Source organism: Lutra lutra, chromosome 14 (genome assembly GCF_902655055.1).
Source record: "Lutra lutra chromosome 14, mLutLut1.2, whole genome shotgun sequence".
NCBI lineage: Eukaryota > Metazoa > Chordata > Mammalia > Carnivora > Mustelidae > Lutra > Lutra lutra.
Genome location: NC_062291.1, coordinates 87,151,810 through 87,166,807, shown reverse-complemented (window position 1 = coordinate 87,166,807; position 14,998 = coordinate 87,151,810). Strand labels below are relative to the sequence as shown.

General features: G+C 57.9%; 1 protein-coding gene across 1 annotated transcript in view; it reads left to right on the top strand.

Moving 5' to 3' along the window:
• LOC125085116 (transcription elongation regulator 1-like protein) overlaps positions 1 to 7,613 on the top strand; it is a 63,877-nt gene extending 56,264 nt beyond the window's left edge. Inside the window, exons 7-8 of the mRNA XM_047703305.1 lie at positions 2,336 to 2,454; positions 6,820 to 7,613. Of these exons, the coding sequence (XP_047559261.1) occupies positions 2,336 to 2,454; positions 6,820 to 6,976 (276 nt within the window). The 3' untranslated portion in view covers positions 6,977 to 7,613. The remainder of the gene's footprint in view (positions 1 to 2,335; positions 2,455 to 6,819) is intronic.
• The last annotated feature ends 7,385 nt before the right edge of the window (positions 7,614 to 14,998 follow it).

Sequence of the window (14,998 nt, the reverse complement as noted above, 5' to 3'; positions counted from 1 at the left end):
CAGTCAGGACGGTCCTCTCCAGTTCACGGGGGGTGTTTGGAAGGCATTAACCCTTTGGGGAGGCTGAGGAAGTGAGGCTACCCGCCCTCAGAGAAACAGCCCGTTTACGGTTTCAGGCCTTCTTCCGCCTCTGAGCGAGTGGGACGTAAGGGGCACAGGTGGCTGTGGCGTTGAGCGGTTCCCCCGACCCGGGGCGCGGGGAGCCCACGGAGCTGTCCTTCCAGCCATGGCCAGAGCAGCAGGTGCCGGGCAGGCGGGCTGAGCCTCCTGGGGGCCGGGACCCTGGGCCCAGGCCTGGATGTGCACTGGAAACCAGTCAGACTGGAATGTCGGCTCACACCAAGTACTCCCTCGGACCCCTGGGAAGCCCCAGGACCCTGAAGGCCTGTGTCGCTAGCCTATAGGAGGCCTGATGAGGAACAGCAGGAAACTGCCTTGTGAGCCGCCCAGGGCGTTTTTCTGGGGGAGCCGAAGCTCCTGGTGGCCCGTCGCCCCCTCGCCGCCACCAGGGCCTATGGGAGAGAAGTGACTGAGCCCAAATTAGGGGTTGGACGGCACCTCTCAGACCCATTTCCATGGTAACAGAGAACGTTTCCTTTTTATTACCATAGATCGTGCCATAAGGAGGTAAGGGCGAGCGGGGCCTCTTTTAAAAAGTCCTGCCCCACTTTGAATGAAAGTAGCATCATGGGTCGAAGAGGGAAGGAGACCCACGTGTTGGCTTAGAGCAGCCTCAGTGGAGCAGCAGCCCCATGGGGAGGAGAGAAATCGGGTTCGCTGGGCTGGTGGTTCCAGCACCGGAGAAGCGGGGACCCTGCAGCCTCCGACCCCGCAGCCGGGCAGGGTTTCTTCTGTCCAGATTCAAAACGAATAGAGAGAAACTCTGACTCGCAACGGAGTCCCATGCTTCTGTGTGGGTGATGAGCCTGCCTTCGCCTTTTCTAGGAACCTAAATCCTAAGAGAGCTTCAGTGTTAGGACACCACAGGCCTTGCTGGTGCGAGGAGCGGACCCTGCTCTTACTTTGATGTACAGGCCCACCCTTTCGGTTTCCGTCCTGCTCCTGGCGCCTCCCGTTGAGGCTGACTCGCCCAGAGGAGAGCGGTCTCCGTTTTCCCAACCTCGTCAGGCTGGTGGTTACCGAGAGAACCCGAGAACGCCCCTGCCGTGGCCATGGGGCGCGTCCCCGCTCCCGCTCTGGGGACCCCGCGGGTCAGACTCACGCCTGCCGTGGCCAGGGACTGGGCTGGCTCAGGAGTGCTGTGTATTGACCTTCCATGATCACACGTGCGATCTTCACGATCTTTTTATTTATGTTTGCACACACGTTGGAATTATCTCCAGTGCTTTCTCTTAAGCTCTCAGGGCTCCAACAGCACGAGCCTCCTCTAGGCTCTGAAGCATAAATGACAACTTGCCACTGTCAGAGCGACGAGCCGCCCGGTCCTGGCGAGGGAGGATCCTCGAGGGGCGGCTGCAGACAGGCTCCACGGCATCGTGCGGTTGTGCTGGCGGCTGGCGGTTTGCACGAGCTACAGTCCCAGAGTCACGGGGGCACCTGCCTGCCAGACCACACCCATCTATTTAGGCTAGGGAATGTGGTTTTCCCTTTGGCTTAGCTTGTAAAACCCACCTCTTGTCAGCCGGGGGCTAGTGTGGCGGCTGAGCGTCTAGCCTGAACTCAGGGGGCTTTGCCTAGAGGCTCCTTGACATGCCCAGGAGAGGCTTCCCGTGTCCGCATGCGCCCCCGATGACTAGACCCCCACGCTCACAGGCGTTCTTCTTGGGGACTGGCGGGTGGGGAACCAGAGATGCCAGGTTGACTCTCCTTTCACGAAGGTAAAATCGTATTTGGAGACCCAAATACCAATTATGTTCTTGAGGAATCGACTAGAACAGATGACACAATCTCACGTGTTACTGGGACTACCAGCGGCAATGTGACTGTCAGCCAGACGGTGTGTGACCAGACGAGCTACTCATGGCCTTCCCAGACCAGAACCACGGGGGCAGCGGGGCCGGGCATCTGGGACCCTCAGTAGCTCCCGTCTCCTCCGGACAGGGCTGCGCCGCCCATCCCGCACCTCCCCGGGCAGGGCCGATTTGGGGTTTGGCCCCGAGACGGCGCCTCGTGGGGACCCAGGCTCATCAGGCAGACACTTGTCTCGTGACGCTGAGAGCGCCTCCCCGAAGGGCTCCGGCCTCAGCCCCAGCCGCTACGGAGAAGAAGGGCCGAACCACAGACCCTCTCGCCGTCCTTTCGTGCTGTGTTTGAAACCCAGGTTTCCTTTCTGATGCGCAGCCTCGTAACACCTTTCTTGTGTGTGTGTTTTAAGATATTCGAACAGTTCGTCAAGACAAGGATAAAAGAAGAATACAAGGAGAAGAAAAGCAAACTGCTGCTCGCCAAAGAAGAATTCAAAAAGCTTCTGGAGGAGTCTAAGGTGTCACCCAGGTACGGAGACGAAACAGACGCTGGGCGTCCCCAAGGCTGGACGTTTGCCCGTGACTGCAAGACGGCTCTCACGGTCTGTGTCTGTTAAACCGCACACCCCAGCGGGCCCCAGACACCACGAGTGTGATGGCGGCGACCCCCTGGGGAGGGAAGCCCACCTCCTCCCTGCCGAGGGGGAGTGAGCCTTCCAGTGGCCACCGCGATCCCTGCCCCTCGCCCCCCACCTCCGCCGCTGTCCCTCCGTTCCGCTGCCCGGATGCCTGGTTTTCCAGCCTGGCATCCCTGACCCCACGGTCTAAATGATCAGCAGGTCAGCACTTGGGGGGGGGTCTTACTTCAGATCTAGGGATCAGAGACTGAACACACAGGCCACAGACAGCAGCAGGAACACGAACCCCCCTAACCCCACTGGCTCCAGATGCCTTCCAGGTCGGCTGGGGTACAGACAGGAGGTGCACTCGCCGGAGTAAATGGGCCTGGTAACATTGTTGCCAAAACGCACCTACAATAACCGACATCACTCTCACGAAATAGAACAAGCCCACAGGAGGCTGACGTCAGAAATTAGAAAAGTACGTGGATTTCACGGTTCTTAAAAATTAGCTCCCGTTGACTGATATTTAAAAAGTAATGAATGTATACTACTTCTGAAATTACAGAACTATCACTTTTATAAGCAAAAAGTGATTGTGGTTTATTTTCATTTGGGGTTAGGACATTATGTCTAAGTGGACAGATATGTGTTAGTATTTTATAATAATCCCTTAGTACAGCATCGTTTTTAAATAGATGTTAACTGACGTTGCTTTCTATGAAGACCTGAGGTCCCGTATGTGCTGGGAGATTGTCCAGTTCTCTGGGTCGGTAACTGGACGTTGGGTTCTGACAAAACTGCAAGAGTTTTGAATTTTCTGAATGGGAGAAAATGTAGCATGAATGATCCCCATCACAAAATGCTAATCTAGAAAAGCAACTGTTCATCTAGACCTTGGTAATTGTGCTTTTCTACCATTAGAGATGAGATCACCGGCTTTTCTGTGTCCCCCACATGGTGACCCTAGGAGAGAGGAGATGATCTGGGGCCCCTGCCTCGGGGCACAGCCTGCTCAGGCCCTCCTCAGTGCGGCAGTGGGTGAGGCGTCACACGTTTCTGAGCTTCTGGTCTCAGGTCTCATCTGCAGGCAACACAGCTCCAGGAGGCTCCCTGCAGGGTGCAGGCAGGGAAGCAAACTGTGCCTGGTACCTGGAAGAAGCTTGGTGAAAGGGAGCCCATCATCACCATCATCACCACCACCAACACCACCACCATCATCACCACCACCATCACCACCACCATCAGCATCACCACCACATCATCACCACCACCAACACCACCACCAACACCATCACCATCATCACCACCACCATCACCACCATCATCACCACCATCACCACCACCATCAGCATCACCACCACATCATCACTATCACCAACACCACCACCATCACCACCACCATCATCACCACCACCATCACCACCATCTCTACCATCATCACCACCACCACCATCACCACCACCATCACCACCATCTCTACCATCATCACCACCACCACCATCACCACCACTATCATCACCACCACTATCATCACCACCATCACCACCATCTCTACCATCATCACCACCACCATCACCACCACTATCATCACCAGCATCATCACTACCACCATCAGCATCACTACCACCAGCATCATCACCATCACCATCACCAACATCACCAGCATCATCACTACCACCACAATCATCACCATCATTACCATCACCAACATCATCATCAGGAACATTTACATAATATTCTTGATCTGTCCATTGGTGAAATGTTAACAATAAGCCAACACATTTCCCCTCCTCTTATGAAAACAAAGGAGAAAATATTCAGAATGCATTGAGCAATTAGTAGAATGATCACACACATACACACACACACACACACACACACACACGGAAAATGAGTGACTCTGGTGCGTATGTCCTTTTCTTCCTGCCGCTCCCTGGACATTCTAGTAGAAGATGTGCAGTTCGAGTCGCTGCACACTGGATGGCCAGGTGAGCTCAACACGGACCATCTGAGCATCCCTCAGGCAGCCTCTCAGTGCTTCTTAGCTCTGGCCCTGTCCCCACAGCCACACAGAGAGTCAGAGCCAGCCCCCTGCCCAGCTCTCGGGGTCTTGGGATGGGGCTGGGAGCCACAGGGGGCCTCTCCTTGAGCTGCCGGTGAGGCTATGGGTACTGCACTCTGTGCTCCTTCTGGGAGGTCATAGTGGCCCCCTCTGTCTCTGTACATGTGGGCTGTGTCCCCAGCTTCCAGAGGGAAAGTGGGGATGCTATGTCCATGACCCAGAGCATTCCCCAGGCCCACTGGATGGATGGTTCACCAGGGCCAGCAGAGGCCAGGCTGTCCCCTCGGGCATGGCCGTGGGGCCACAGATTTGTAAGTTTCCCTTTCTTTCCAGGGACACTTCTTTTTGGAAGTGCCCAGAGTAAGGCCTTGCAGACAGGATCTCTGCCTGTCCCCTAACTGGGAATTGCTTAGACTGCTACCCACACAAGTGAAGAAAGTAACAAACCCTGTGATTCTCATCTTGGAGGGAAGAAAGGAAAAAGGGTCTTAGCTCATTTGGACTGCTTAACAAATTACCACAAACCAGGCAACACAGAATTCTTTCTCATAGTTCTGGGGGCTGGGAGTCTGAGATCAGGGCTCCAGGGCTGTGAGGTCAAGTGAGACCCATTCTGGCTCATAGACAGCTGTCTTGCCTCTGTGTCCCCACGTGGGGAAGGAGCAGGGGGCAAACTGGACTCCCTTTTACAAGGGCAGTGAGCCCATCACGGGGCTCCACCATCATCCCAAAGGCCCCACTTTCTGGTAGCAGCACCCGGGGGTTAGGAGAGGTCAATATATGATTCTGTGGGACATGGAACTTCCATCCACAGCAAGGAGGAAAGAGGGAAGAAGGGAGGAGAGCACCAGAGAGAAGGGGTTTCTTTCTGAGAAGTCCCTGAGCAGGCAGGACCCCAGGGCATGACCAGGGACCCAGCGGCACTTGAGGAAGAAGAGGGAGGCTGGCAACCACAGGGGATGAACCCGGGTCCTAACAGCCCCATCTGTGTGATACTGTTGTTTGTGTACAGAAAAGCCATTGCACTATAATCATTCAGTACAACAATTTGACGTCCGCAGCAGAATACAGGGTTCTCTGCAAGGAGAAATGGGGGAGCCAGAGGGTGCCCTGGACTGAGCAACCCAGCTGCTTCTTGCCGCTCAGCCCTGCCCCAACACCTGTTCCTGCTGTGAGCTCAGGCCTGGGGGGAGGGGAGCCGCAGGATCCCGTGCTCTGCTAGGTGCCCTTTGCCCCTGCAAGGGACGTCCCGTTTGCCCTGTGAGCCTCCCCAGACCCCGTGTTGGTCTCCCTGGCTCCGCAGCCCTGGAGCCGCTTGGTTGACATGTGGGGACATCCACACACGGTCCCTGGGCCAGACATTCAGGATCTTCAGCGGTGCTGCCAGTGGAGTGGGGGCAGGGGGAGGAGTAAGTGACAAAGGTAGGGCTTACCGTGGTCGTGACCATGGCAAGGGCCAGGAAGGACCCTGAGTGTAGGGCGAGGCTCCCCAAACAAGCCACGCTGCCTTCCAGTGGTGACCAGTGCCGCCTTCCAGTGGTGACCAGTGCCGAAGCAAGGACGGGCGCACTGGGCCCAGGGCCTGCAAGAGTGGCCTGGGGCAGCCAGGAGACCAAAAGAGCCACGGACAGGAGGGGACCCTGGCAGCCATGGCAGTGGTGGGCACAGGTGGGCGGTGGCCAGCTCTGAGGGACAGAGGCCAGAGGCTGGTGAGACGGAGCCATAGCAGGGTTCAGGGGATCAGGTCCCTGCCAGTCCCTCCGGGGGGAGTGACACCCAGCACGGGAGCAGGTGGGGCAGGGTTGAGAGGCCACAGTTACAGCCTTCAGTCCATTACCTGCCCCACGTCCTGCCAGTGTCCCCCAGCATGCCACAGATCCCGCCCCTGTTCCCGACCTTCCCCACATCCTGCCCCTATCCCCAAACTGCCCCATGTCCTGTCCCTGTCCCCGACCTGCCCCACATCCCGTCCCTGCCCCACATCCCGCCCCTGTCCCCAAACTGCCCCACGTCCCGCCCCGTCCCATGACCTGCCCCATGTCCTGTCCCCGTCCTCCCCGTCCTCGTCCCCTCCGTCTACCTCATGTCCTTTCCCTGTGGCCGGATGACAGCCAGGTCTAGTGAAAGGGGCTGTCCACCCCCAGGCGATGCCAAGAAACGTCACTCCCACCCTGGGGCAGGGTCTCTCAGGAAAGCTCTCGTTTTTCAGGACCACATTTAAGGAATTTGCGGAGAAGTACGGCCGGGATCAAAGGTTTCGACTTGTTCAAAAAAAGAAGGACCAGGAGCATTTTTTCAATCAATTCATCCTTATCCTTAAGAAACGGGACAAGGAAAACAGACTCAGGCTACGGAGAATGAGATGAGTGTGTAAGCAGCGCGACAAGCCAGGTGCGGGGCGCGGGGCGCGGGGCGCGGGCTGCTCTCCGGGGGTTACTGTTTCATATTGAAGCTCTTTTGTACGACGTTCCGAGTTTGACGCATTTCTAATTGCCGTGGTAGGTCGCTCCCTTAATTGTTTTAATTATGCAAATTCCTTGTAATATATACAAATTATAAATCTGCTGCGGGTTTGTAACTCAGCAGAAACATCTATAACCGTCTCCAGGCGTTTTCATGAGTTGAGCCGATTATCTGAAACTTTTCTGGAAACCTTCGTGCTTCCTCGATGCCGAGCTCCTTCCTCAAGTGTGCTAGGTCTCGGTGCCGTGTTCTGAGTAGTAGCCGTAGGACATTCATCACCAATCATAGTGACGACCGTGAGCATCTCTGCACGTGGACCCTGGACCCCTGCAGGAGTCAACGGGCATCGCCTTGTTCCCAAGGGGGTGCCGGGCCCGGAGAGGATGGCTGCACTGCCAGAGGTCCTACTTAAAATGGAATTATTTTGTACAAAATCATCATATTAATATTTGAGTTATTTTTATTGTATGCCCAGAGTTTGCATGAGATTTTTCTCATCATCTTTGTATAAAAAGAATTTTAAATTTTTTTTAATTAATAAATATTTTAAACCAGTGTGGCTTTGTGGTAAGACTTCTCACACAATCTTTGGAGGCAGAAATGTATTTCAGCAAAGACACTGTGTCTTGAAAGATTCGTGAAAACGTTGGTGCGTCCGTACAAAGGCTGAGGAGAGCCTGGGAGGAGCCATGTCGGCGACAGCCCAGCTAAGGTGCTCTCCTAATTGTTGTGTGTTTATCACGTGGTTCACGGAGCCTCCCTTCGGAGGGGCTGCAGGTGTCCCCACGCACGGGGACACCCATCCTCGCCCGCCCAGTCAGTTCCACCACACGTATTAGGACAAAACTGGTCACGGCGGGTCCCTGGGCTCGGCACCAGTGCAGTGAGCATAGCTCCCGTGTTGGTTCCGGGATCTGGGTTCTGGGGCCATTGCTCGGGTCCAGCAGGGACCCCGTGGCTTGGGCACCCAGGGCGTGAGCAGGAGGCCTACGCCAGGAGGCAGACGCTCCCTGAGGGTCCGGAAGTAGAGACGGCCTTGTAAACTGAGGAGAGAGTTTTTAATGTTATTTGTTTATTTATTTTCATTTCTTTATTCCTTCGGTGGGCAGCAAAGCCAGGCTTACTCAGTGTCAGTGAAGCAGAGCCCGCTGAGGGGTAGTACAAAGCTCCCAGAGAGGGAGGGGGCTGGAGAGGTCGCCCAGAACAGAGCAATTTAATGGAGAGAATTATTAGGCTAGAGTGCGGCCCTGGAGTAATGCGGCTAGTGAGCATAGGTACTCCGGAGGACCGGGGAGTAACAGCCATCACCCCCAGGGCTCAGAGCGGCACCTGCAGGGGAGCAGGTGGAGCAGGTGTGGGCCCCTGCCCCCTGAGCCATGCGGAGCTGGGACCTCGCTGGACAGGTGCGGCCATGGCTCTGGGAGGGCTGGAACCCACCCCCACAGCATGCCGGGGCGTTTCTCGTGGGGCGGCATAGTGTTGGACACGCTCTGCCCAGCAGCACCCCAAGAGATATCAGGCGGGGGGGCTGCTGTCTGTGCGGGGCTCAGCACAGGGAGCCGGGGAAGAGACGGAGCGGGGGCTTCCGGCCACCGTGAGGTTCACACGTCTGTGCCCCTGCGGCCTTCTGGACTGTTCGCTCGAGGACCGGTTGACTTGCCGCTGGCCCTGGTGGGGACTCGCTGCCTGGCAGCTAGCACAGAATGATGGCACCTGCCCCCCAGCACAGAACGATGGCACCTGCCCCACAGCCCTGAGCGCTCACTGGACCCACCTGGCATGAAGTGGACCCAAGCGGCAGCGATGAGCGGAAGATGGGGACGACGTGGGCAAGACTGGCTCGTGTAGTTCTCGAAGGCTTCCGGGGCCCTGTGCTCCCTCGGCACCTTGCTCTCCGGCTGCTGCCCGTCCCTGCTGCCTGCACACTCCTCGTCATCCGTCAGCTGATGGCGAGAGCCATGGCCTGGCGGAGGGGTCACACCTCCTGCTGTGCTGGCTGCAGCCCCCCCTCCCCAGTCAGGCGTGGCCCCTGAGAGCAGGTGGACGCACGTCTCTCTGGGGCAGAGCATGAGCTCTCCTGAAGGACAGTCCTGTTAACTTCCCTGGGAGAGGACGGATCCCCACTGATCTGCAGGCTGGGCAGGGCGGCCCACTGGTGGGGGGTTTGGAAGGCACACGATCGGGACATGGGCGATAGAGAGGATAGGGGAGCATGGGTGGGCACAGAGCTGGGAGTCCACACGCCCCAGACACTTCCTACGAAGCCGAGCCAGTGTCTCCCTCACCACCTGGTTCTTGCTCAGTGTCCCACATGGACCCCTTTCCCCGGTTCCTCCCATGACGTCCTCTCACCATTGATGGGGAGCAATTCATCTTCACAAAAATGAATCTCTCAGAGGCCGATTCTCCTTCCCTCCCATGACCACAGTCCATGCCCTTGTGGAATGGCTTATGTACTGCACAACTTCCCACGAAGCTCCTTCTCATTGCCACTGTAGGCTCGTGGCCACCAAATTCACTGGACCTCCCCTGCTGAAGGCACAGTGCCGTGGGTGGCACCAGGCCCTGTGAGGGGTGGTGTCCTGTAGGGGAGTCACCTCCTGGCTTCAAACCAGCTATCTCCCTGGAATCACGGTGCTTGACTCTGGTCACCAAAAAGGGGACGTGAGAGTGGCCCCCTCATTATTGTACTCAATAACCCTCGCCCCTACTACCCCAGATTTGGTGAACTTGGAAACCCAGTTGCTCCAGGGCAGAACCCACCACCTTGGTCCAGTTTACAGAAGCTGGGATCCTGGCCCTTCCAACTCCTCATGGTGCTGAGCCACCGGGGAGAGAAGGTGGTGGCTGTGCATGCTGGGCCGTAATCCCAATTCTTGAAGAGAAGTTATGCTTCTGGTATCTCATGGGGATGGCGGGACAGTGTCAGGAACCCAGGGGGCTCCCCGGGCACCTGGAGTACCACTCCGCACACAGCTGGGGGACACGGGGTGGTCTGCCGACGGCATGATCCCCAGCTCGGGTCCCATGACTCTCCGGAAGCAGAGGTCGCAGCGCCCTGTTCTCACGTGGATTTTTCTCTCCCTTCCTTGCTCCTGTTACATCACGTGGTCCGTGACTGTTGTAGCCGCTGGGTTTCAGACACGTTGAGTTAATGAGCCTCGCCTCATGAAGATGGGAACTGGTTGGATGGTCGGCCACGCTGGGGCCACAGTGTGGTCATCACCCATGACAGCAAGCGCTCTGCAGGGCCCCAGGGCGGACTCTCTCCCCGACACCCTCCCCCTGCCTGGTGGCCCCGGAGCCCATGCACAGCACGGCCGTCAAGCTTCCTTCCTGGGGCTCAGCCTAGGAGGGTGCAGCCTAGCTCGGGGGCTGAGAGGGCCTCCTGCAGCCACAGCCTCCACCCAGGCTCCCGTCGTGCTCCTTCAGGCCCGCGGGAGGTGGCCCCCACACAGCTTTGTCCCGGGCACGCGGCGTTGCGTGCTGACCCAGGATCTGGTCTTGCGATCCTAATGGCCATGTGGACTCTCTCAGTCACTCCAACGCCAGGCCGTCCGTGTGCTTGCTGTCAGCGCGACTTAGTCACGACCATCACCGTTACCATCCCCAGACTCAAAGAGTAGTCATCCAGATGCAGATTACCCCAGAAACGGGATCAGCAGGAGGACAGGGGGATCATGCGGTCCTCACCTTGGTGCCAGAGGAAGGTGGAAAACAGCCATACCTTGGTGCTCAGAGACGCACAGGCAGCCGTCCGCCTCGACGGAGAGTTCCAGACACTCACCCAATGTTTGGGAATTTCCATTTCAGTTCATAGAACTGTGATTTGGAATCTAAGAAAATTAGATTATTAAAAGTCGTAGACAGATGATCCGTCGACATCCACGGTCACGTTCGTCTCTCTCCGGCCATCAGCCGGCAAGCTGTCGGAGGTGGCAGGTCAGCTGTGGCGTCATCAGGGAGAAGACCCAGAACCAGCTGGTGTCTGCGTGTATGTTTCAAACACTTGCCCACCCGGAAGGCTGCCGAAGTCATTCATTTCTTAAGTCTCCCCCATGAATTTATGACATTATAGAAGGACAGCAGACTAAGATGTCTTTTAAAGAGTAGTTCTGCTTCCTTTTTTCGCATTTACCTTTCCTCTAAAATGCCACCAGGTAACTTGGGTTAACACCATCATGACCTCTGAGCTGCTGAAGCCCAGCAGGAAACTCGGAACCTGTCCATTAGCTGCGTCCAGATCAAACTGCAAACGCAGGAGTGACGGGTCCTTTGGTCCCTGTATCAGGCCTCCGTGTCCCAGAGGCCACAGCCTCCCAGTCTGTGTCCCACCTGAGTCCTCACCCCAGCTGCCAGGGCATGTCTGACCAACCTGTCCCTTTCCCTGCCTCCCCAAGCACCAGGCAGCCAATCCCCGTCCTCTGGACCGAGCCCCGCCCAGCTCTCCCGCCCACACCGGCACGGCAGCACCGGGGTCCTGGACTGTGAGTCCTTCCTTCCGCGATGACCTGTCTTCCTCCCCACCTGTGTGCAACGCCTTTTTGGTGATGCCACGCCTGTCACCTCCTCCGCCGGGGAGAACTTCTGGCCCAGCACGGAGGTCCCTCCACGAGCTCCGTCCCTCAGCCCTGTGGGGGGTCCTCAGAAGGGGCCGGGGTCCGGGCAGCACTGATCCAGCTGGAACTCGTGAGTCAGAAAAGAGGAGAAATCCAAGCGGACTCATTCCAGCTGGTTTCCTTACTGACGGCCGTGACGATTCCTCCTCTGAATTTGCTCGAGGTTTATCCCCTTACTAAGTGTGTGGTCCCTACTGCCTATTTTCCTGTGGCTTCATTTGAATGACCTGCTTCAAACTGTCCATAAGCGATAGTGAGAGAAAGTGGTCCATTTGTCTTTTCCCCAAATACTTACATTTTGTTTTCATTTTCCCCAGAAGGTATTTGAAATGTGACCCAGGTTAAAGCCTCCCAGCTCCTCGGGAAAGGCTACTGAGGTACTGGGGTGATGCCCTTGTGGGGGTCGGTGGAGGAAATGCTCGAAGGGGCAGCGTCCAGAACCACCGCGTGCTGGGTGGGCCGTGCGGAGGTGACGGGGCAGTCCTGGGAGGGCAACAGGGGAGAGCGGCTGCCAGGCGGGGGGGTGGGGGGGGGGTTAGATGGCTGCTCTGGCAGGGGGAGTGGAATTTGAGGCAAACAGAGTTGTTTCAAGGGAATTTGGGTGATGTTGTCATGTGATATAACCCCTCTCTGTCCCCACTTCTTTTTTTTTTCCAAGAAACAGTCTTTAAAAATTCTACTACACTTTAAAAAATGCGATTCTTAACGATCATCAAAGAAACATATGCTCGTTGCAGGAAACCAACGGCCACGAGGACAAGGGCCCCGTCGACAAGGGCCCCGTGGGCTTTGGTGGCTCTTCCCGGCCACAGCACCGAGCAGCGCCCGCTCCGCTCCGGTATGAGTCTGTGGTGGACTGAACCTCCCGAAATGCACCCCCCTCGCCACAATCACAGGTGCCTTTGCGGGGTGCTGCCCCCGCTGTCACAGGGTGGGGCTGGGCGGGGTCTGTGATGCCTGAGGAAGGATGTGGCAGAAGCGCAGCGGCGGGACTCGGCAGGCCCTAAAGGGGGTCCAGCCTCCCTTGCTCGTCCCGGCTCATGGCAGCCTCCCTGGGGGCCACAGGGGAAGGGCGGATGGAACAGCTCTGCTCGTCAGGCCTGGCTGGGTCTCGGGGGACAAGCAGCACTGACAGCCGGGTGCGGAGCTCCTGGCCTTTGAGAGGCAGCGTGGACCCCAAGGGGAGCAGACCCCAGCTCCACCCAGCCAGGTCCCCCTGAGCTGCAGGCCCGCGGGCAGAACAAAACGTGCCCCTGTTCCAGGCCACCAGGTTGGGGGTTTGCTCTGTGGTCCGGGAAACAGGAACATGATCCCCTTTCCGAGTGACCAGGCTACTTGATCTCTGCATAACAGAAATATTAACCACAGCAGATAATCCAATGAATGCTCGCTCTGGTCTGGGCTTCTGTTCCTTGCCTTGTCGAGTGTCCCCACAGTCCCTGGGGAGCTTGGTTACCGTCCTCAGTTCACAGAAGATCCGAGGTCCGGAGGTGTAAGCAATCGCTCAAGGTTGCCCGGTCCTGGGGCAGCCGGGAGTGAGCAAGGGTCTGTCTGACTCGGAATCTGTGCTCCGAACGCCCCGGCCCTGTCCCCACCACCGAGGCTGCCCCGGGACACAAGGGACTCTCCTTTGAGCCCAGGCTCTGCTGGAAGGAAGGCTCACGCACGGTTCACAGATGGGTGGGGGTCAACCCCGTGATCAAGCTGTTATTACGGGTCGAGGGGCCCCCCTGGAGCGCTCGGCCGAGTGTGCTGGAGAAGAGAAAGGGGATAGGAATGAGGTCCAGAGGCTGAGCAGGAGTGGGGGGCCCAAGGCCTTGGGGGGGTGCAGGCAGAGGGAACAGTATGTGTGGAGGCTCAGAGGACGGGGAGCAAGATGTGCCCGGGTAACAGCCAGTGGCCTCCTGACAGACTGTGACCTCCTCCGGGGTCATGTTACCCCAAAGACCCAGCACCCCGCTCTGCCTCAGGGGTGACTGAAATAGCAGAGCCCACCGGGCTTCTGGGAAGCCCGTGTGGAGGATGTGCGTGGAGAGGACGGTGACATTTGTAAACCACCACGGTCAGTCATCTGCCCCACGGCTATCAGCAAGCTCCCGGATTGTGCAAGACTTGGTCGTCAGCACGGAGGACATGACAGGCAGCCACACAGATGGGGCCTTGCCCCTGGGAGGTTGATGTTGGTGCGGGGAAGGCAGACCAGCAGAAACAGGCAGATGGCGCAGTCACTCTGGGGAGTGTCACCGAGGGAGCAGTGGCTGGAACAGAGGGTCCAGGGCTGTGTGGCCCCTGAGGAGAGTCCGCAGCCATGGGGCCCCGTGAGGCACAGGAAGGGGCGGGAGCACATCTGGGACCTGGGCTCCGTGGGAGCAGGACAGCAGTGCACCTGCTATGGGGCCTGTCTTGGGAGGACAAAGCAAGCTCAGGACTCTCTGGCAGGTGTGGCCTCTGTATTGCACGGTCCCCCGGGGGACACTGGGCCATCAGGCTCCCCTCTGTGATGGGCTCCCTCTCTCACGGGCCCTGAGTCTCCGTTTCCATCCTGGACAAGAGATAAAGTAGCATCATCCACACGGGCTCTGTTTCTCCCCAGTTCTGCCAAACCTCACTTTGCCCTTGTTCCCGAGAAGCAGGAACGGCCTTCACCAGGCAAGAGCCAAGCTTCACTGCGTGTTGAGTTTGGGGAGCGCGTCCCCATGTCGTCCCTGCCCCGCCCTCCACCACTTGGGGCCGGGTCCCCATGGGTGACTGTCAGTCACCCAGAGCCAAGAAAGCCAACGGGCGACTTCAAACCAACTGATTTCCTGGGACCGGACGCCACTCTGACCCCACTCCTGGTCTGAGCAAGCCCGGCGCCCGGCAGGGCAGGGACGGGAAGCCTGTTCTCCGGACCGTCCCCTTCCCCCTCGCTCACGGGCCCTGGCGTTTCAGGTGCAGCTCGTGTCGGGCGGTGTGGGGATTTGCAGTACAGCGGAGCCCAGCCTGAAAGGAAACATCCCTTCCGGCCCGGTCACCTCGCCCAAACGCTCCAGCCGGTTGCCACCACCGTTTGCAAACCACAAGCGTAAGCAGCTGCTCTCAGGCTCTGGGGCTGCGTCTCCCCACCCCACACGCATGTCTGGGATCGGAGGATGCAGCTCCTCTTCAAAGCCTGGCGCAAGCCTTTGGCCTCGGGCGCTGGAAGAGTGAGCGGACAGGAGTTGTGCCGAAACCCAGGAATGGAGCCCCACCTCAGTGCAACACTCCCCCCCACCCCCCCGCCCAGGAGAGCTGGGATGGGGCCCCATGCCGCGTCGTCCACGTGGG